Here is a 21,347-nt window from a genome sequence, read left to right on the forward strand (position 1 = left end):
CGCAGACCAGGGAATACATTTCCTAAGACAAACTAACAATAAGCTTCCTGGACCCAATCAACAAAGCTGTCCCAAAGCCCTAAGGCAGTCTTATACCTCAGTGATACCAAAGCCTCACAAAGGACAGGTCATACGGAAAGGCACCAGAATACCTCACTCACAGGAGAAAAACAATGGGAACGCCTTACTGCTTTAAAAGGGATATTCTCACCTAACCTCGAAGAGAGCTGGAATCTCCTGATCCCATTAACAACTGTATTGATGCTGCCAGGATGCTACATTGTATCCACATTCAGGATATTCTTCTGATACTGGATTAGTGGTGCTGGAAGAGCACAGCAGTTCAGGCAGCATCCAAGAAGCTTCGAAATCGATGTTTTGGGAAAAAGCCCTTCATCAGGAATCTTTGCAGTTATCACTGTCATAACTTGATTACTTATATGTCAAATACATTGTATTTTCCCCATTTTTAATTAACATCATTGAACAAGATTACTATAAAACCTGGCTTGAATTTCAGCTCGAGGAAGAGTGTTTCGGCTACATGGACAGACTCTCTGTGCTGTTTCAGCTTGGTCAATTTCTCTACCACGATATTGCTGTGTTAATAAACTGTTAATTTCAATTCAATCTGTGTTTTGTGATCTCTGCTTTATTGGGCTAACTTCTCCGACAACTGATTATATGCTTTGTCTTTCAACTTAATATTCTTCTTAACTAACTTGGTTACCATGGTTGGTTTATCCCTCTCTTCAAATGTTTCTTACTTTCTGGGATATATTTTTGTTGAAAGTCATGAATTACTTCCTGAAGGTGTCTGCCACTGCCTTCTTACTGTCATTCCTGCTTAACTATCTGTCCAATCAATCACTTTAGCTAAAGTCTACCTTCATTTCATTGTAATTCCCTTGTTTAACTTAAACTGTTGTTTCCAACTCAAGTTTCTCACTCTAGAATGAAATATGAAATTTATCATCTTATGATCGCTACTTCCTAAGGCTTTCTTTCCTCGGCGGTCATTGACTTAACCTGTCTCTTTACCCATTACCAGATGTAAGATCACCTGTTCCCTAGTTGGCTCCATAACATATTGCTCTAGGAAACTATCCTACCAATGTCTTCTTTCCCTAGCCAAAAACAAAAACTATTAATTCTTTAAAAAGGTTAATAATACCTCCTCTTGCATTCTATTTACCAGCATCTTTCAAGTCCTCTGTGTCAAATATTACTTTGAAGATGCTCTAAGGGAAGCAAGAATATACAGTAGATGGTATGCAGTCTTGGAGGCCCTTTCTTATCTGGGATTGCAGACCAGCTAACTTTACCCACAAAATTATCCTCTATTACTTTAACAAATTGCAGCATTACAAAACCAGCTTTCAAACCTGCATATAATCTTTCATTGTAACAATATCAGTTTCATCTGCTATTTTGGTTCTTTGATACTGAAGGTTATCTTCTATAATAAGGTCGTAGAATTTCCTGTGTCCCATAATTTTGCAGGAAGCAGCTGCTGCCTATTGAAAAAAGAAGCCTCTCATTAAATCTATGAATTATAAAGTTAGACTCTGAAAAAAAAAAGGACAATTCACAAAAGCTCCTTCTTAATCCCTCCCAAAAGACCAACAAAGCAAATAAATAATTAAATTTAAAAAAAACTGTAATAGGAATTAAACTAGATTAGATTACCGATCATTGACCTCGACATTTGACTTCAACTCAGCAAAGAAATAGTTCTGAAGGCTTCAAGGAATTTGTGCCAAAAATGGGACATCTCATGGCTATCCTGCAGACCAGTCAAGCTGATATAATCATACCCACAGTATTATACTTTGTCCCAAGGCTTGTATATTATCATACCCAGGTATGTTCAGTCCAATTGGCAATATAGATGACCTGAGGTGTGGCACAAAGATGTATCATTGGGAGGAAGTAGCTCTGGGAGCTCACAACATTTGACTGTCAAAATCCAATAGAATAAGGCCAAATGTGGGCAATGAAATCTCTAGCTTCCCTGAACTGTTAGACTCCTCCATGTTAAACACCACTCGAAGGAAACAGTAGCAAGAGAACAGAATGTTATTTAGATAAGATACTTCAATGTCCATCATCAGACATGATTTTGTACCACCAATACTGCCTGAATTGGCAAAATCCTGAAGAAGATATCTGCCATGTCGGGCCTGGGACAGGTGGCAAAATGACCAAGAAGAGGAAAATGCCTATTTGATCTGTTCTCACCAATATACCCATCCCAGATACATTTGTCCATAACAGAAGATTACCCAAAAAGTGGAGAAAATAAACTGAGAGTGTAAACTAGCAAGTAATATCAAAACAGATATCAAGAGCTTCTATAAATATATAAAAAGGAAGAGAGGCTAAAGTGAGTATAACCCCTTAGAAAGTGAGCTGGAGAAATAATAATGTGGAACTAGGAAATGACAGAGGATTTGTATCAGTCTTCACAGTACTGGACAGTAATGGCATTCCAAAAAGCCTAAATAATCATGGGGCAAAAGGGATAGAGGAAATATATACAATAATTATCATTAAAGAAAAGAATACTGGGAAGTGTGGGAGCTAAAGGTCAATAGATACCTGTGACATGCTACGTTGCATCCTAGGATGTTCAAGAAAGAAAGTAACTATAGAAATAATAGGTGAACTAGTAGTAATCTTCTGGGAATACTTAGATTCTGGAGAAGTCCCAGAGAATTAGAATTCACCAATGTAACATCGTTATTCAAAAAGAAAGGAAACAAAAAGCACATCACTCTAAACCAGTTAACTTAAGGTCTTTATTGGGGAAATGTGTCCAACAGAAAGTAGGCAATAGTAGAGCATCTAGAAATGCATAATATGATCAAACAGTGTCAACATGGCTTCACGAAGGGTAAATCACGTCTGACAAATTCATTAGAATTCTTTGAGGAAGTAACAAGCAGGATAGATAAAGGAAACTGGTAGGTTTAACATATTTGGATATCCAAAAAGTTTAACTTGTTAATCATAGAATCCCTACACTGTGGAAGCAAGCCACTCAGCCCATCAAGTCCACACTGACCCTCTGAATAGCAACCCACCCAGACCCACCCCATCCCTGTATTTCCCCTGGCTAATCCACCTAAACTGCACATTTTGGATTGTGGGACGAAACCAGAGCACCCAGTGGTAATCAACACAAATATGGGGAGAATATGCACAGTCACCCGAGGGTGGAATCGAATCTCAGTCCCTGATGCTGTGAGGCAGGAGTGCTAACCACTGAACAACTGTGCTGTGGTTCAATAAGGTACTGCATATAAGGCCCCTTAATAAGCTAAGATTCGTGGAGTTGGAAGTAGTATATTAGCATGAATAGAGGAATAGCTAACCAGTAGAAGACAGAGAGTTGAGATAAGGGGATATTTTCAAATTGGAAACCTGTAACTAGTGGGGTTCCACAGGAATCTGTGCTGGGGCCACATTTATTTGCAAGACATAATAATGACTTGGATGATGGAAATGTATGTAAGATAATGAAACTTGCAGAAGACACAAAAATAGATAGGAAGTCAAGTGGTGAGGATGACACAATGTCTACAGAGGGACATAGATAGGTTAGGTGAGTGGGCAAAAACTTGGCAGATGGAATATAATGTTGGATAGTGTGGGGTTATGCATTGGCAGCAAGAATAGAGGAATTGAAATTACTTAGATAGACAAAGAATACAGAAAGCTATAGCACAGAGAAATTTGGGAATCCAAATGCATAAATCATAAAAAAGCTAATATCCAATCTCAGCAGGTAATAGGAACAGCAAATGAAGTGTTCGTTTTTATTTTAATGGTGATGGAGTGCACAAATAGAGAAGGCTTTCAAAAGCTATACAAAGCTTTAGATAAATCACCTACCATACTGTGAACACTTTCGGGTTCCTACCTATGGAGAGATAGACTGGCATTGGAGGCAGTCCAGAGAATGTTCACTGGTTGATTCCAGGCATGGATGGATATTCTTTTAAGGAAAGGTTGAGAGGTTTGGCTTGTACTCTTTGGAGTTTAGAAGAATGAGAGGTGACATTATTGAAACATAAATGATTCTTAGCAGACTTGACAGGGTACTGTTGAGAGGTTGTGGAAAGGTCGAGGACTGGAGGGCTGAATCTCAGTGCAAATGATGCCCAGTTAAGACAGAGTGACAGGAATGTGTTCTCTCAAAGGGTAATGAATCTGTGGAATATTTTTCCAAAGAAGGCTATAGAGGCAGGATCATTTAGAGTGTTCAAGGCTGAGACAGGCAGATTTTTAAAAAGTAAGGAAATTAAGGGTTATGGGGTAAACACAGGAAAATGGAGTTAAGGTTTATGAGATCAGCCAACACCTCATGAAACAGCAGAACAGACTTGATAGCCCAAATACAATAGAATAGAATATCCTTTATTGTCATGTATACTCCAGTATAGAAGTAAAGGAGCACAGTGAAAGGTTTTTACAATGGCGCCTTCCATGGCACCATCTTAGGTACAAGTACCTAGGTACAAATCTTAGATACAAAAGAGGATTAAATGGAAAAGTAGTAGCTTACTTACAATGGCTAAAAAAGTTATATATAAGATAGTTGTAACAGAGTGAAAGGCCTTTTACTCATTGTCAAGACTCCTACACAGTATTGGAGAATGAAGGGAGTGCATATGAATTAATATGTTCACTCCAACAAGTGGATTAATACCCAGAGTGAAGCATATGTGAAGGAAAAAATTTTAAAAATTGAGTTACCTCAGTCGCAGGTCTGATTATTCTTTTCCCACTTATATAGTGATTTTTACAATTCCCAACGTGTTGAAAAATCTTAAACACAAGGATAGGTGGAAATTCTTCTCCAGCAAATCTGAGAGAAAATAACATGATTGTTTTCTGTAAATGGTGTCAGCCTTTTTAGTTAACTGTGCTATTTCATTGTATAAAGTAAATTAAATGAATGCTGTATTCCTGGTCCACTGTACAATAGTTGATTAAGCTGACAATACAAATTCAAATTGAGCTAACCATTTTATACAGAAACTGTGAAACCTGTCTTGAAGTTCTGCTAATTTAAAAAAAATTGTTCTACTGGTAGATGGTTATTATGTGAACTTCACATAACTGATCAAACATAGCTCTGTTTTGTATATAACTATGCATTTCTTAAATATGTTTCATTCTGTGTCAATGTCACTTTGTTAGAGAGTGTCCCTCAGAAATTACCTGAATCTGATCTTATATGACAAGCTGGTATCCTTCAAGAGCTCAGCATCGGAGAGCCGAAGTTTTCTTAGAATGTTAGTTGTCAGGCAGTGTTCCTATCGTAGGAGGCAGTAAAGGTAAATTCACAGATTCTCACAAAGTACATTTGCACAATAAACTGCACATATGCTTTGGGGAAAATTAACACAAACTGAAGCACAACAATTTTCTGAGTATCTTTTAAGGTGAGAAATAATCTCTGTATTTAATTATGTAATGTAATATAGAAGGAAGGAATTATTGAATTTTAATGAACTTTTCATTTATAAAAGATTGGCTAAATTTCAAATAAACTTTGGGAGGAGATAGTGTCATGGCCAAGTTATTAGACTAGCAAACCAAACCCCTGAGTAATGTTCTGGGGATATAGCAGAACATGAACAATCCCATCATGGCAGACAATGAAATTTGAATTCAAGGACAATTGTGGAGCTAAAAGGTTTGTTTCAAAGCAGTCATTAAATCACTGTACTGCCTGACCTTATCACCCTGAGAAACAGCATTCCTGTAAACTCCTCTGTCTCTGCTGGAGTGAGGGCCAGTGTGCCTTTGCATGCGTGATGCAAAGACTGTAACCCTGTACAGGAACCATAACGATGATAACAAACATACCAACTGCTGAGAATTCTCCCTATTGAGTATCATGGGAAAAATATTTGCTCATGTCACCCTTCACATGCTGCAGATTCTGGACACATCTACAGTGAATCCAAAAATGGTTCCACAACTGAAAGATGTACTGGTGACATGACCTTTTCAGTTCATGTGGAAGAGTCACTGGACTTGAAACATTAACTCTGCTATCTTCTCATAGATGCTGCCAGACCCATTGGGTTTCTGTTTTTGTTTCAGATCTCCAACATCTGCAGTTCTTTGTTTTTTTTTATTATAATGATCTTCTCAGTTTGGCAGATGGAAGAGAAATGATGAGAATATAGGAGGCTACAATATGTGGCTATCATTGACGTTGTCAAGGCATTCACCACGTGAGCAGAAGTGTTTATGTTAGTTCTTGCTGAAAAATGGCTGCCTGTTAAAGTTGCTTTATGTGATCTCCTCTTTTCATGACAATATGTTGGACTGGACTGGCTATGACGAGGCTGCATCAAAACCTTACAGCATGCAGAGAGTCTGTGATGAGGGACAGGCACTTGATAGTATCAGAAATAAAGGGAGTGAACTCAGAGCATGGATCAGTACTTGGAACTATGGTTATGTCACCATTATGAAGACTTGGATATCACAGGGGCAGGAATGGCTATTGCATGTTTCAGGGTTTAGATGTTTCAAAAGGAATGGGGGGAGGTAAAAGAGGTGGGGGAGTGGCATTGCTAATCAGGGATAGTATCACAGTAAAGGAAAGGGAGGTCATTGAGGAGGGCTTATCTATAGAGTCAGTATGGGTGGAAGTCAGAAACAGGAAAGGAGCAAGCACTTTATTGGGAGTTTTCTATAGGCCCCCCAATAGCAACAGAGACACGGTTCAGCAGACTCAGAGGCAGGTTTTGGAAAGGTGCAACAGTGTTGTTGTTATAGGTGACTTTGACTTCCCTAATATTGATTGGAACCTTTTTAGTTCAAATAGTTTGAATGGAGCAGTTTTTTGTCAGATGTACTAGGAAGGGTTCCTGATGCAATATGAAGACAGACTGACTTGAGAGGAGACCACATTGGATTTGGTACTTGGCACAAACCAGGCCAGGGGTCAGAAGTCTTGGTGAAAGAGCGATTCAGTGATAGTGATCACAACTCTCTGACCATTACTATAGTCATGGAGAGGGATAGAAGCAGACATTTTGGGAAAGAATTTAATTGAGGGAGGGGAAATTACAATGTTATTAGGCAGGAACTGGGACATTTAAATTGGGAACAGATGTTCTCTGGGAAATGCATGACAGAAATGTGGAGGTTGTTTAGGAAGCACTTGCTGATCATGCTGGACAGGTTTGTCCCACTGAGGCAGGGAAGGGATGGTAGGTTGAAAGAACCTTGGAAGGAAGAAAGAAGCTTACTTAATTTTGAGGAGGTAAGGATTAGACAGGGCTCTTGCGGGTTAAAAGGTAACCAAGGAACTGAAGAATGGACTTAGGAGAGCTAGCAGGGGGCAAAAAAAACTTTAGCAGGTTGGATTAAGGAAAACCCTAAGGCATGCTACTCTTATGTGAGGAACAGGAGGATGGCCAGAATGAGGGTAAGGCTGATGAGGGTTAGTGGAGGTAATTTGACCCTGGAATCAGAGGAAGTAGAGGATGTCCTTAATCAATACTTTTCTTCAGTATTCACTACTGAAAGGGACCTTGATGTTTCCAAGGACAGTGAGAAACACACTGGTATGGTAGAACAGGTTGATATTAGGAAGGAGGATGTGCTGAAAAGTTTGAAAAACATTAGGATAGATAAATCCCCTGGGTCAAACAGGATATATCCAAGGTTACTACAGGAAGTGAGGGAAGAGATTACTGCACCTTTGCCGATGATCTTTGCATCCTCACTGTCCACTGGAGTAGTGTCAAATGATAAGAGGGTGGCAAATGTTATTCCTTTGTTCAAGAAAGGGAATAGGGATAATCCTGGGAATTACATCTGTGGTGGGCAAAGCATTGGACAGGATTCTGAGAGACAGAATTTATGATCACTTGGAAAACCATAGTTGGCTTTGTGAAGTGCAAGTCATGCCTCACAAACCTTATTGAATTCTGTGAGGATGTGACAAAACACATTGATGAAGGTAGAGCAGTGGATGTGGTATACATGGATATTAGCAAGGCATTTGATATGGTTCCCCATGGTAGGTTCATTCAGAAATTAAGGAGGCATGGGATGCAGGGAAATCTGGCTGTCTGGATATAGAATTGGCTGGCCCATTGAAGACTGAGGGTGGTGATAGATGGAAAGTATTCAGCCTGGAGCTCAGTGACCAGTGGTATTCAGCAGGGATTGGTTCTGGGACCTCTGTGCTTTGTGATTTTTATAAATGACTTGGATGAGGAAGTGGAAGGGTCTTTAGTAAGTTTGCCAATGACACGAAGGTTGGTGGAGTTGTGGATAGTGTGGAAAGCTGTTGTAGGTTGCAATAGGACATTGATAGGTTGCAGAATTGGGCTGATAAGTGGCAGATGGAGTTCAACCTGGAAAAGTGTGAAGTGATTCACTTTGGAATGCAGAATACAGGATTAAAGGCAGGATTCTTGTCAGAGTGGAGGAACAGAGAGATCATAGATCCCTCAAAGTTGCCACCTAAGTTGATAGGGTTGTTAAGAAAGCATATGGTGTGTTGGCTTTCATTGCTGGAGGATTGAATTTAAGAGTCACGAGGTTATGCTGCAGCTGTATAGAGTCCTGGTTAGACCACACTTGGAATATTACGTTCAGTTCTGGTCGCCTCAATACAGGAAAAATGTGGAACCTTTGAGAGGATGCAGAGGAGATTTACCAGGATGCTGCCTGGACTGGAGGGTAGGTCTTATGAGAAAGCTTGAGGGAGCTAGGGCTTTTCTCACTGGAGTGAAGAAGGTTGAGAGGTGACTTGATAGAGGTGTACAAGATGTTGAGAGATAGAGTGGATAGATAGAGTGGATAGTCAGAGACATCTTCCCATGATGGAAATAACTATCATGAGAGGGCATAACTTTAAGGTGATTGGAGGAAGGTTTATGGAAGATGTCACTGAGAGAGTGGTGGGTGCTTGGACTGCATTGCCAGTAGAGGTAGTAGCGTCAGATACTTTAGGGACATTTAAGCAACTCTTGAATAGGCACATGGAAAATAGTACAATGAAGGGCATGTAGCTTAGTCTGATCTTAGAGCAGGATAAAAGGCTAGCACAACATCAAGGGTCGAAGGGCCTGTCCTATACTGTAATGTTCTATGTTCTATCGAGGTCCAGTATGCTGCCATACCTTAGTTGATCAGCTGTGACAAGGTTATGCTGTAGGTTGTTGATAGCTTCATGTATCTACATTCCACAATCAACAGCAGTCTGTCACTTGATGCTGAAGTCAGTGCATGGCACAAAAGTAGTATCTACTATGCCCACACTGAATAAAAGATGCTGAACAATAACAACCTGACTGAGAACACCAAGCTGCTAGTCTACCAAGCTGGAGGCCTCAACACACTCCTCCATAATAGTAAGACCTGGAGAGCATATACCCAGGTAGGAGTACAGAATGAACAGTTTCCACCTTCGCCGACTCAACCCTATCCTCAGGAATTCTTGGCAGCACAACATCATCAACTCAGAGATTCTGGTGCATGCTGATTAAATCAACATACAATCAATGACATGGCTTAGCCACATTCACCTGATGGATACAAATGTTCAAATATGAAGCAGCAGCATTCCAATGAGCCCATCGAGCCTGCTCTACCATTCTGATTTGATTATTCCATAACTATTGCTGAGAACCTTTCATGCCCTTGCTTGTTAAGAATCTACTACCTCTTAAAAACACTCAAGAAGTCTGCTTTTACCACCTATTGAACAAGACAGTTCCAAAGACCCATGATCCTCTGTGAGAAGACAAATTCTATTGGTTTCAGATGAGCAATTCCTGATTTTTTGAAATCACCCCTAGTTCTAAATTGTCCCTTAAGAGGAAACATTCTTTCTATATCACCCCTGGCAAGACTCTTAAGGACCATAAATGTTTCAATCAAGTTGCCCTCTTATTCTTCTAAAGACCACTGGATACAACCCTCGCTTAAAAGACAAGCTTCTATTCCAGATATTAGCCCGGTAAACCTTCCTAAACTGTCTACAACAAATTTACATCTTTCCTTAAACAGAAACCAATACTGTGCGTAGTATTCTAGATGTGATCTCACCACTGTGTTATATAAATGAGGCATAACTTGTGTATTTAATTTCTTTTGCAATAATTATAACATGCTTCCCTACAGATACCTGCTGTACTTGCATGCTAATATTTTGCAACTCATGCACTAGGAGACCCAGATGTCTTTACACACTCTCACGATTTTAAAAAAATGCTTCTTTTTCTAAGTGTCCTGCTTCTTATCTTACAATTTGTAAAATATTTCACTTACCAATAGTGTTGAGTGAATTATACTATTATGCATAGTAAATTGCCAGTACATACTGACTAAATATATCAATTTAAATTTGGGGTAAATCTTTCAAAATAAAGAACAATTGAATTTGAAATATGACTATGTTTTATATTTAAAAGCACATTTTAACTGAAATGTCAGGTTAAGGCCTGGGGCTAATACTATTTGTTCACATTCTACCACAAAAGCCAATGAAATCCAAACTAATTTAAAAAAAATCAGGATTTATAAGTCTTAGAAATGGTGACCATTACGATCAGATTGTTTTACAGTCTGGTTCAGTAATGTCTTTTCCTTTTAGGGGGTGGCACGGTGGCTCAGTGGTTAGCACTGCTGCCTCACAGTACCAGAGACCCAGATGACTGACTGTGTGGAGTTTGCACGTTCTCCCCGTGTCTGCGTGGGTTTCCTCCCACAATCCAAAGATGTGCAGGTCAGGTGAATTGGCCATGCTAAATTGCCCATAGTGTTAGGTGTATTAGTCAGAGGGAAATGGGTCTGGATGGGTTACTCTTCGGATGGTCGGTGTGGACTGGTTGGGCTGAAGGGCCTGTTTCCACACTGTAGGAAATCTAGGAAATACAAAACCTGCAAGAAGACACTACACAAAGTAAGAGTGACATTATACAAAGTAGGAGTAAGAGAGACCAAACCATTCAAGATTTTGATGGAAACTGATTGGTTGGGAAGTTTAGGGCTAGGAGACAGAATCTCAAAGTTAGAGGTAGATCTATCTTGACTGTAATTGGAAAACACTTTGATTCCGGCCTCGGGTGACTGACTGTGTGGAGTTCGCATATTCTCCCCGTGTCTGTGTGGGTTTCTTCTGGGTGCTCCAGTTTTCTCCCACAGTCCAAAGATGTGCAGGATAGGTGAATTGGGCATGCTAAATTGCCCGTAGTGTTAGGTGCATTAGACAGGGATAAATGTAGGGATGACTTGTTGGACTGAAGGGCCTGTTTCCATACTGTAGGGAATCTAATCTAAACTGTGCCCCCTGAATATTGACCCCTCTACTCAGGGAGACGTTTCTTCCCATCTAACCTCTCTCTGCTCTTCAGAAAGTTGTACACCACCATCAGATTCCCCTCAGCTTTCTCAGCTCAAAGGAAAACTATCTCAGCATAGCTGGATTCTCTTCATATCTGAATCGTTCAAACCCAGACAAACATCTGGTAAATCTCCTCTGCACCCTCTTCAGTGCAATCACATCTTTCCGACAGTGTGGCAACCAGAACCGCACACAATATTCCAGCTGTGGCCTAACTAACATTATATACAGCTCCATCATAACTTTCTTGTTCTTGTATTCAAAGCCTTGACTAAGAAAGGCAAGCATTCTTAATTACCTTACCAACCTATCCATAAGACTGTAAAATCTAGGAACAGAATGAGGCCCGTCCAGACTGTTCTGCCATTTGATCATGACGAATATAGTTCTCAACCCCATTCTTGTGCCTTGCCCAGTAACCTTTGGTCCCCTTTCTAATCAAGAAAACCTATTTGTCTCTGTCCTAAAGTCCCTCAATGACCACCATCCAGCTGAAGAAATTCCTCCACATCTCAATTTCAAAGGGTTGTCCTTTCACTCTGGGGCTGTGCCTTCAGGTCCTAGTCTCTCCTACTCATGGAAACATCTTCTCCATGTTCACTCTATCCAGGTCTCTCAGTATTCTGTCATTTTCAATGTGATCCATTCTCATCCTTCTAAATTCCATTGAGTACAGACCCAGCATCCTCAACTGCTCCTCATACGACAAGCCCATCATTCTTGGCATTATTGTAAACCTCCTCTGGACCCTCTCCAATGCCAGCACATCCTTCCCTAGATACGGGGCTCAAAACAGCTCACAATATTCCAAATGCAGTCTAACCAGAGCCTTTTGCAGCCTCAGCAGTACATTTCTGCTTTTATATTCTAGTCCTCTTGAAATGAATGCTAACATTGCATTTACCTTCCTAACAGACCTTAAGAGAATCCTGAACTAGGTATCATAAGTGCCTTTGTGCTTCAGATTTCCAAAGCCTTTCCCTATTTAGAAAATAATCTATGCCTCTATTCTTCCTACCAAAATGCATAACCTCACACAATCCCACATGGTATTTGTTTGCCACTTCTTTACCCACTCTCCAAGTCTGTCCAAGCCCTTCTGCATCCTCCCCTCTTCCTCAACACTGCCTGTCCATCCATTTATTTTTATGTCATCTGCAAACTTAGCAACAATGCCCTCAGTTCCTTTGTCCAGATCATTAACGTATAATATGAAAATTGCAGTGTGACCACAGACCCCTGCAGAACTCCACTAGTAACCGGCTACCATCCTGAAAAAGATCCCTTTATCTCCACTCTCTACCTTCTGCCAGTCGGCCAACCCACATTCCATGCCAGTACTTTGCCCGTAAAACCATGTGCTCTTATCTTAATTCATAGCCTCCTGTGCAGCACCTTATCAAAGGCCTTCTGGAATCTAAATAGATCACGTCCGCTGGCTGTACTTTGTCGAACTTGCTTGTTACCTCCTCAAAGAATTCTAGCAGATTATCAGGCATGGCGTCCCTTGACGAAGCCATGCTGATTCAGCTCGAGCTTCATCAACTTCCTAACTTCTGCCTTCCTCCCTTCTTAAACAGGGGTATTACATTAGCCATTTTCCAGTTCCCTGTGACCCTCTCTGACTCCAGTGATGCCTGAATAATCACCACCAATGCCTCTACAATCTCCTCAGCTATCCCCTTCAGAACTCTGGGGTGTAGTCCATTTGATTTAGTGATTTATCCAGCTTCAGATGTGACAATGCTGTCACTTTAAGAAAACATTTTGGTCTTTTTTTTTAGGAGAGGTTGTAAGGCTGCCAGGACCACTAGAGTAAACAATGTGTGCGGCCTTTTTGTTTAACAGGATGGAACATTGGAAGCAGTTTGAATGGGAATGGCCAGTCCTCACAGACAAGGCTTTCTAACTTTGGTTTGGCTGTTTGGGCTCTCAAAAGAGTTGGAAGCTTCAGTGAATGATGCCAAGCTGCTATTTTCTCTGAAATCTCTTGATGTTGTTTCCACCCAGATTGGAGAACTGCATGTAAAAATCTGTGTCTGAATTTGCTTTTTCGCCAAGGATATTTACAATGGGATATTACTATATTGAAACAGCTAATTAGTAATAGGCATTGTATCTATTTTTCAGCTTAGATTTTCAGTGGTTTAGTTATTCTAAATTCCTCTTTATTTTGTTTGTATTTTAACTATGATGGTTAAATAAATATTGTCTTGCATTGAGTGGTTTAACCAGGAGCATCACATCTGGAACACACACTTCACAATAACCTTTAAAATTAGAAGAAGTTAATATCTGGGCGACCCTCTTAACACATTTTGAGGAGGTCTGATCATGTCCATAACAAAGATCATTCAGTTTCCCCAGCGCCTGACCCTTAGTGATGACCACTACACTCACCTCTGTCCCCTGACTCTCTTGACATTCTGGTATGCTGCTGGTGTCTTTCATTGTGAAAACTGATGCAAAGGACTTCTTCAGTTTCTTTGCCATTTCATTGTTCCCAATTACTATTTCTCCATCCTCATTTTCCACTGGTCCAATGTCCATCCACCCTCTCTAATATATCTAAAACAACTCTTGCAATCTTCTTTAAGTTACTCGATAGCTTACTCCCATCTTTCATCTTCTCCCCTTTTTTTGCTTTTTAATCTGCTAGATTTCAAAGGTTTCCCAATTCACTGGCTTCCCATTAATCTCCACCACATTGTCCGTTTTTTCTTTTGCTTTTATGCTGCCCCTGACTTCCCTTGTCAGCCATGTTTGCTTCTGTCCTCACCTTAGTATGTTTCTTCTTCCTTGGGATGAATTTCTGCTGGGCCTCCCGAATTACCCCAAAAACCCCTGCCGTTGCTGCTCCACTGTCTTCCCTGCTAGGCTCCCCTTCCAGTCAACTCTGGCCAGCTCCTCCCTTATGTCTTTGTAGTGACCTTAACTCAATTGTAATACCATTACATCTGATTCAAGATACTCCCTCTCAAACTGCAGGGTGAATTCTATCATATTGTGGTCACTGCCCTTTCGGAGTTCCTTCACATTAAGATGCCTAATCAAGTCTGCCTCATTACACACATCTAAATCCAGAACCGTCTGTTCCTTGGTGGGATCTACCACATGCTGCTCCAAAAAGCCATCACATTAACATTCCATGAATTCCTTTTCTTGGGATCCACTACCAATTTGATTTCCCAGTCCACCTACACATTGAAATCCCCTGTGGTTATTGTAACAGTACGTTTCTTAAATGTTTTTCCCATCTCATAGAATCATTGAATCATAGAATCCTACAGTGCAGATAGAGGCCTTTTAGCCAATCAAATCTGTACTGATCCTCTGAAGCGCAGAGATTTTTCAGGATTAAGTTCTATTTTGTCACTGTTGAGCCATCTGACCAGCTTGTCTATATCATCCTGTAGTCTAAGGCTTTCCTTCTTATTATTTAGTAAACACCAATTTTCATGTCATCAATGATCATACTTCTGACACTAATGGCTAGACCATTAACATATGTGACAAACTGCAAAGGACCCTGTGGTTTGCCGCTGGACACAGGTATCCAGGCACAAAAACATCTTTTGACCATCACCCTTTTATTTCTGCCACTAAGCCAATTTTAGATCTAGTTTGTCAAATTGCCATGCACCCAATAGATTCTTTGCTTCTTAACCAGTCTGCAATGCAAGACCTATCAAAAGCCTTATTGAAGTCCATGTAGACTATATCAACCGCACTACCCTCATCTACACACCTAGGCACCGCCTGGAAAAATTCAAATTTATTAGACATGATCACACCTTAAAAAGCCATGCTAACTATCCTTGATTAATCCTTACCTTTCCAAATGTAGATTAATTCTGTCCCTCAGAATTTTTTCAACAGTTTCCCCATCACAGATTGTAGACTCAATCGCTTGTAGTTTCCTGGATTATCTCAACCACCCTTCTTGAATAATGATACCATTACATTCCTTATGTCATCTTCAATTTACTTTCAGAAACATCTTTACATCATCAGCAAACTGAGCAATCCCTTCATCCAAGTCATTTATAAAATCTAAAAAATTGAGGCTCCAGCACTGATCCTTATGGCATGCTACGCACCACATCTCACCAATCAGAAAATTATTTATTTACACGTACTTTGTTTCCTGTTATCAAGGCAATCTTCTATCTATGCCAATTTGCTAAGCCCACACCATGAGCTGGTGTTTTCCACAATATCATTGTGTTTGGCACCATATCAAATTCCTTCTGGAAATCTCGATAGAGTATATCCACCAATTTCCCTATGATCACAGCATGTGTGACTTCCTCAAAGTACTCCAAAAAATTGGGTAAACATGACTTCCCCTGCTAAAGCCATGCTGACCCTGTCTGATTGCTTTGAGCTTTACTGACTGCCCTGCTACAACACCTTTAAAAATAGCTTCTACCATCTTTGATATGTTAATTGGCCAATAGTTACCTGGAGAGAGGGAGGGGGCATGAGGCAGTGGTTACATGGCTGCCAATAGGCTAGCTTTTTTTTCAAGATTTTTATAGAATTCAAGTTTTGCCATCTGCCATGTCCCATTTATCTCCTCCCTCCTCAATTTCCAAGGCAGCAGACACACCTTTCAGGTGAAACAGTGATTTTACCTGCACTTCACCAAATCCAGTCAACTGTATTCTCTGCTCACAATGCAGATTCCTCTACTGAGGAGATTAACCACAGACTGGGTGACCACTATGCTGAACACATAAGCTTTTAAAAAATGCCAATATTTCTGTCTCAGGCCTACTACAGTATTCCAGCAAGGCTCAGTGCAGGCTGGAGGAACAACACTTAATTTTACACTTTGGCATCTTACAGTCTCCAGGACTCAACATCGAGTTTAACGATTTCAGAACGTGAACATCTTCTTCCTTGTTTGTTCCTTTCCCAAACACCACTAGGTCCTATCCTTTATGGGTTGCTCCCAGCACAGCCAATCCATTTTCAAACATTTACACTTCTGTTAGCAGCCCAGCTAGCTATTATTTCTCTCTAGGTTTAACATCAGCAATCTCTTTCTTTGTTTGCCTCTATTTTTTGTCTCTCTCTCTCTGCACATTGTCTCCACGTACTCTGTTCCCTTCCTCCCAAACTGTTATTACTTACATATCAACTTCCCCACTGTCTTCAGTTCTGTCAAAGGGTACTAGCCTTGAAACATTAACTCTGCATCTCTCTCCACAGATGCTGCCTGGCCTGTTGTGTTTCTCTAGCACTTTCTGTTTTTATTTGAGATTTCCAGCATCTGCAGTTCTTTGCCTTTACCCCCAAAACATTAGCATGGAGTTCTGGATTTCTAGTCCAGTGACATTGCCACTATGCCACTGCATCCCATTCAATGCCTCTATGAATTGTGTATACTCTCAGCTTAATATTTCCTTCTATAGCAAATGCAGCAAAGACAGCATGCCACACCTGAGCCACTGCAGGCGATGCTTAATACAGAAGTGATCATCACGGCTCAAGCCAAAAGTGTCACAAGATAGCATCACATAGCACAGAATCAGGCCTTTGGTCGAATTTGTTCATGCCAATCAAGTTTCCAAAACTGAACTAATCCCATTTGCTTTCATTTGGCCCATAAACCTCTAAACTGTTCCTGTCCATTTACCTGTCTAAATGTCTTTTGATTGTTGTAATTGTACTCCCCTCTACCACTTCCTTTTGGCAACTGGCTCCGTTCTCTCACCTTAAACCTATGCCATCTAGTTTCGAACTCCCCCACCCTGGGGAAAGGACCTTGGCTATTCACCTTATCCATGCCTCTCATAATTTTATAAACCTCTACAAGGACACCCATAGCCTCCTACGCTCCATAGAAAAAGTCTCAACCTATCCAGCCTTTCCTTACAACTCAAAACCACCAGTCTTGGTAGTATTCCGCAAATCATTTTTGCACCCTTTCCAGTTTAATAGAGTCATAGAGATTTACAGCATGGGCAACAGGCCCTTCGGTCCAACTCGTCTATGCTGAACAAATATCCTAATCTAATCGTCCCATTTGCCAGCACTTGGCCCATATCCCTCTAAATCCTTCCTATTCATGTACCCTTCCAGATGCCTTTTAAATGTTGTACCAGCCTCCATCACTTCCTCTGGCAGCTCATTCCATACAGGCACCACCCTCTGCCTGAAAAAGTTGCCCCTTTGGTCCCTTTTAAATCTTTTCCCTTTCACCCTAAACCTACGCCCTCTAAGACATAGACTCCCTCAAACCAGGGAAAAAAAACTTTTTATTTACCCTAACCATGCCCCTCATGATTTTATAAACCTCTATAAGGTCACCCCTCAGCCTCCAACGCTCCAAGGAAAACAGCCCCAGCCTATTCAGCATCTCCCCATAGCTGAAACCCTCCTATCAAATCAACATCCTTGTAAATCTTTTCTGAACCATTTCAAGTTTCACAACATCCTTCCTATAGGAGAGAGACCAGAATTGCACATAATATTCCAAAAGTGGCCTAACCAATCTCCTGTACAGCTGCAACATGACCTCCCAATTCTCTGACCAATGAAGGAAAGTATACTAAATACCTTCTTCACTATCCTATCTAACTGAGACTCAACTTTCAAGGAGTTATGAACCTGCACTCCAAGGTCTCTTTGTTCAGCAACACTCCCTCGGACCTTACCATTAAGTGTAAAAGTCCTGCCCTAATTTGCCTTTCCAAAATGCAGCACCTCACATTTATCTAAATTAATCTCCATCTGCCACTCTTTGGCCCATTGACCCATCTGATCAAAATCCTGTTGTAAGCTGAGGTAACTTTCTTTCCTGTCCATACACTACCAATTTACCACCTAATTTTAACATCCAAATCATTTACATAAATGAGAAAAAGCAGTGGACCCAGCACCGATCCTTGTGGCACACCACTGGTCACAGGCCTCAGTCTGAAAAACAAACCTCTACCACCATCCTCTGTCTTCTACCTTCTAGCCAGTTCTGTATCCACATGACTTGTTCTCCCTGTATTCCATGTGATCTAACCTTGCTAACCAGTCTACCATTAGGAACCTTGTCGAATACTTTACTGAAGTCCATATAGATCACGCTCATCAATCTTCCTCTTCAAAAAAACTCAATCCAGTCAGTGAGACATGATTTCCCACGCACAAAGCCGTGCTGACTATCCCTAATCAGTCTTTGTCTCTCGAAATACATGTCAATCCTGTCCCTCATGATTCCCTCCAAGAACTTGCCCACCACCGATGTCAGGCTCACCAGCCTATAGTTCCCTTCTTGTCCTTACCACCTTTTTAAAATAGTGGCACCACCTCCAGTCTTCCAGCACCTCGCCTGTGGCCATCAATGATACAAATATCTCAGCAAGGGGCTCAGCAATCACTTCCCAAGATTCCCACAGAGTTCTACAGTACACCTGATCAGGTCCTAAGGATTTATCCACATTTACATGTTTCAAAACAACCAGCACCACCTCCTCTGTAATATGGACATTTTTCAAGCTGTCACCATCTTTTTACCCACATTCTGTATTTTCCATGTCCTTCTCCACAGTGAACACTAACGAAAGATACTTGTTTAGTATCTCCTCCATCTCCTGCGATTCCACACAAAGGCTGTCTTGCTGATCTTTGAGGGGTTCTATTCTCCCCCTAGTTACCCTTTTGTCCTTAATGTATTTATAAAATCCCTTTGGATGTTATTTGCCAAAGCTATCTCATGTCCCATTTTTGTCCTCTTGATTTCCCTCTTAAGTATATATTCATCCTATAGCAGGGTGACCAGAATTGTATGCAGTACTCCTACTGTGGTTATGAAAGGTTATGAATATTAGTTATTGGTGAACAAAACATAAAAGCAATGGATAGAGAGAGAAAAAGAAACCTTCCTCATTTCTCTGTTATTAATAGCCTGTACAATAGATTCCGATTTTATACTTACAGCTGCACAGATTGTGTGCTTGAGGAGGCGAAATAGCTGTTTATTTCTGTAAGAACACCATGATCTTTGAATAATTCGAGCAGCAAAATTTCGATCAATTCTAAATATGACAGAGTAGAAATCAGCTGATACATGTTGGACATTATTAATTGTATCAACATGAACGTCAGGTTGAGAGATTTACATAGCATAGACAATGAAATGTTTTAATCTATCTGGTACAATTAAAGATGTTTTCTTTTATTCAATGAATGGGATATTAATATCACAGAAGGCCAGTGTGTACTGTCCATCCCTAATTGCCCCATGGAAAGACAGTGGTGATCAATCTCCTTGAACCACTATCGTCCATGTGATACATCCGCAGTACCATTGGGTCAGGGAGTGGGCAAGTAGGAATCCAGGATTTTAGCAGAGAAGGAACAGTGAAAACTTTCCAAATCAGGATGGTGTGTGACTAGGGGGGATCTTGCAGGTGGTAGTATATCATGTGCCTGCTGTCCTTGTTTTAGATGATAGAGGTTGCATATTAAAAGGTATTGTCAAAGGAGCCTCAGCAAGTCACTGCAGCATGTCCTGTAGATGGCACACATTGCTTCGACTCTGTACCAGTGCTTGAGGAAATTAATAATTAAAGTTGTGAATAGTGTGTCAATCAAGCTTTGCTTTTACATTGAGTTTCTTTTGTGTTGTTGCAACTGCACTCATTCAGGCAAGATTTCATTATTAATTTGTCCTTGCCGTAATCACGTCACCTCCTTTTCTATTGCATTAGTCGCAGCCGCAGGATTATTGTTTCTTTTGCTTTGACCTTTAAAACATATTGCAAGAGCCAAGCTGAAAAGGAAAATGTAAATGGCAAAACATACACATGGTAGAGAAAATAGAAATGTCAGTTAATTATACTTATGTTTATTAAGGCTGTATAGATCACTGTTAATAACATAAATATTGATTTACTCGTTATAGTGTGGACTGGAAATATACAAAGCTGTCTGGCTGAAGGAATCACTCATTCCCCTGAATGCAGTTTAAACATTCAACATCATACTCCAACAAGAGTGGAATTGCAGATCAGTATGCGTGCTGATTAGATTAGATTCCCTACAGGCCCTTCAGCCCAACAAATCCACTCCAACGAGTAACCCACCCACACCCATTCCCCTACCTTGTATTTATCCCTGACTAATACACCTAACACAATGGGCAATTTAGAATGGCCAATCCACCTGACCTGCACATCTTTGGACTGTTGCAGGAAACACCCGGAGGAAACCCATGCAGACACGGGGAGAACGTGCAAACTCCACACAACAGTTATTCAAGGCAGGAATTGAACCCGGTCCCTGGCACTGTGAGGTAGCAATGCAAACCACTGAGCCACCATGCCATCCCTTTATTGATATATGTCTTTCCACTCCATTCCAATAAGTGTGTCAGCTGCGATTCCATTGAGGAGTTGCTGCACTTTCAGAGCTATCATTTGTGAATGAGATATTACATTGAGACCCAATTACCTGCTCGGGCTGTTCTTCAAAGAAGGGTAAGGAAATTATCCCTTGTTCCTCATCAATATTTATTCCCTCAATCAATATCATGAAAATAGATGATCTGGTCATTATCTCATTGGTCTATGAGGGAGTTTGATATGTGTGAATTGGCTGCCTTGTTTTCTATATTGGAAAGGTTGGTTCCAAATGCTTCATTTGCGGTACTGTGCTTTGAAACTTCTGGTAGTCTTGGAAGTTGTTCTTTTCTTACGAAATAGAATTACATCATTCCATGAGGCCATTTAGCTTTCATAAAGAGTTCATGAACTTCAGACCTGAACTACAGGTCCCAATGCGGTGAGTTATGGTGCTCTTATGAGGTAGTTATAGAGTCAAAGTCACACAGCACTGAAACAGACCCTTCAGTCCAACTCATCCATTCCTACCAAATATCCTAAATTAATCTTGTTTCATTTGGCAGCATTTGAACCATATCCCTCTAAACCCTTCCTATTCATAACCTATC

At 40.6% G+C, this 21,347-nt stretch overlaps 1 protein-coding gene across 3 annotated transcripts in view; it reads right to left on the bottom strand.

Moving 5' to 3' along the window:
• Positions 1-21,347, bottom strand: part of c12hxorf58 (chromosome 12 CXorf58 homolog) — a 43,929-nt gene that overhangs the window by 13,635 nt on the left and 8,947 nt on the right. For all 3 annotated transcript variants that reach the window (XM_043700679.1, XM_043700677.1, XM_043700678.1), the window contains 4 exons: positions 19,332-19,431; positions 5,230-5,324; positions 4,762-4,873; positions 1,386-1,517 (listed from right to left, as the gene is read on the bottom strand). In XM_043700679.1, the coding sequence (XP_043556614.1) occupies positions 1,386-1,517; positions 4,762-4,873; positions 5,230-5,324; positions 19,332-19,431 (439 nt within the window). The remainder of the gene's footprint in view (positions 1-1,385; positions 1,518-4,761; positions 4,874-5,229; positions 5,325-19,331; positions 19,432-21,347) is intronic.

The sequence above is a fragment of the Chiloscyllium plagiosum genome, chromosome 12 (assembly GCF_004010195.1).
Source record: "Chiloscyllium plagiosum isolate BGI_BamShark_2017 chromosome 12, ASM401019v2, whole genome shotgun sequence".
Taxonomy (NCBI): domain Eukaryota; kingdom Metazoa; phylum Chordata; class Chondrichthyes; order Orectolobiformes; family Hemiscylliidae; genus Chiloscyllium; species Chiloscyllium plagiosum.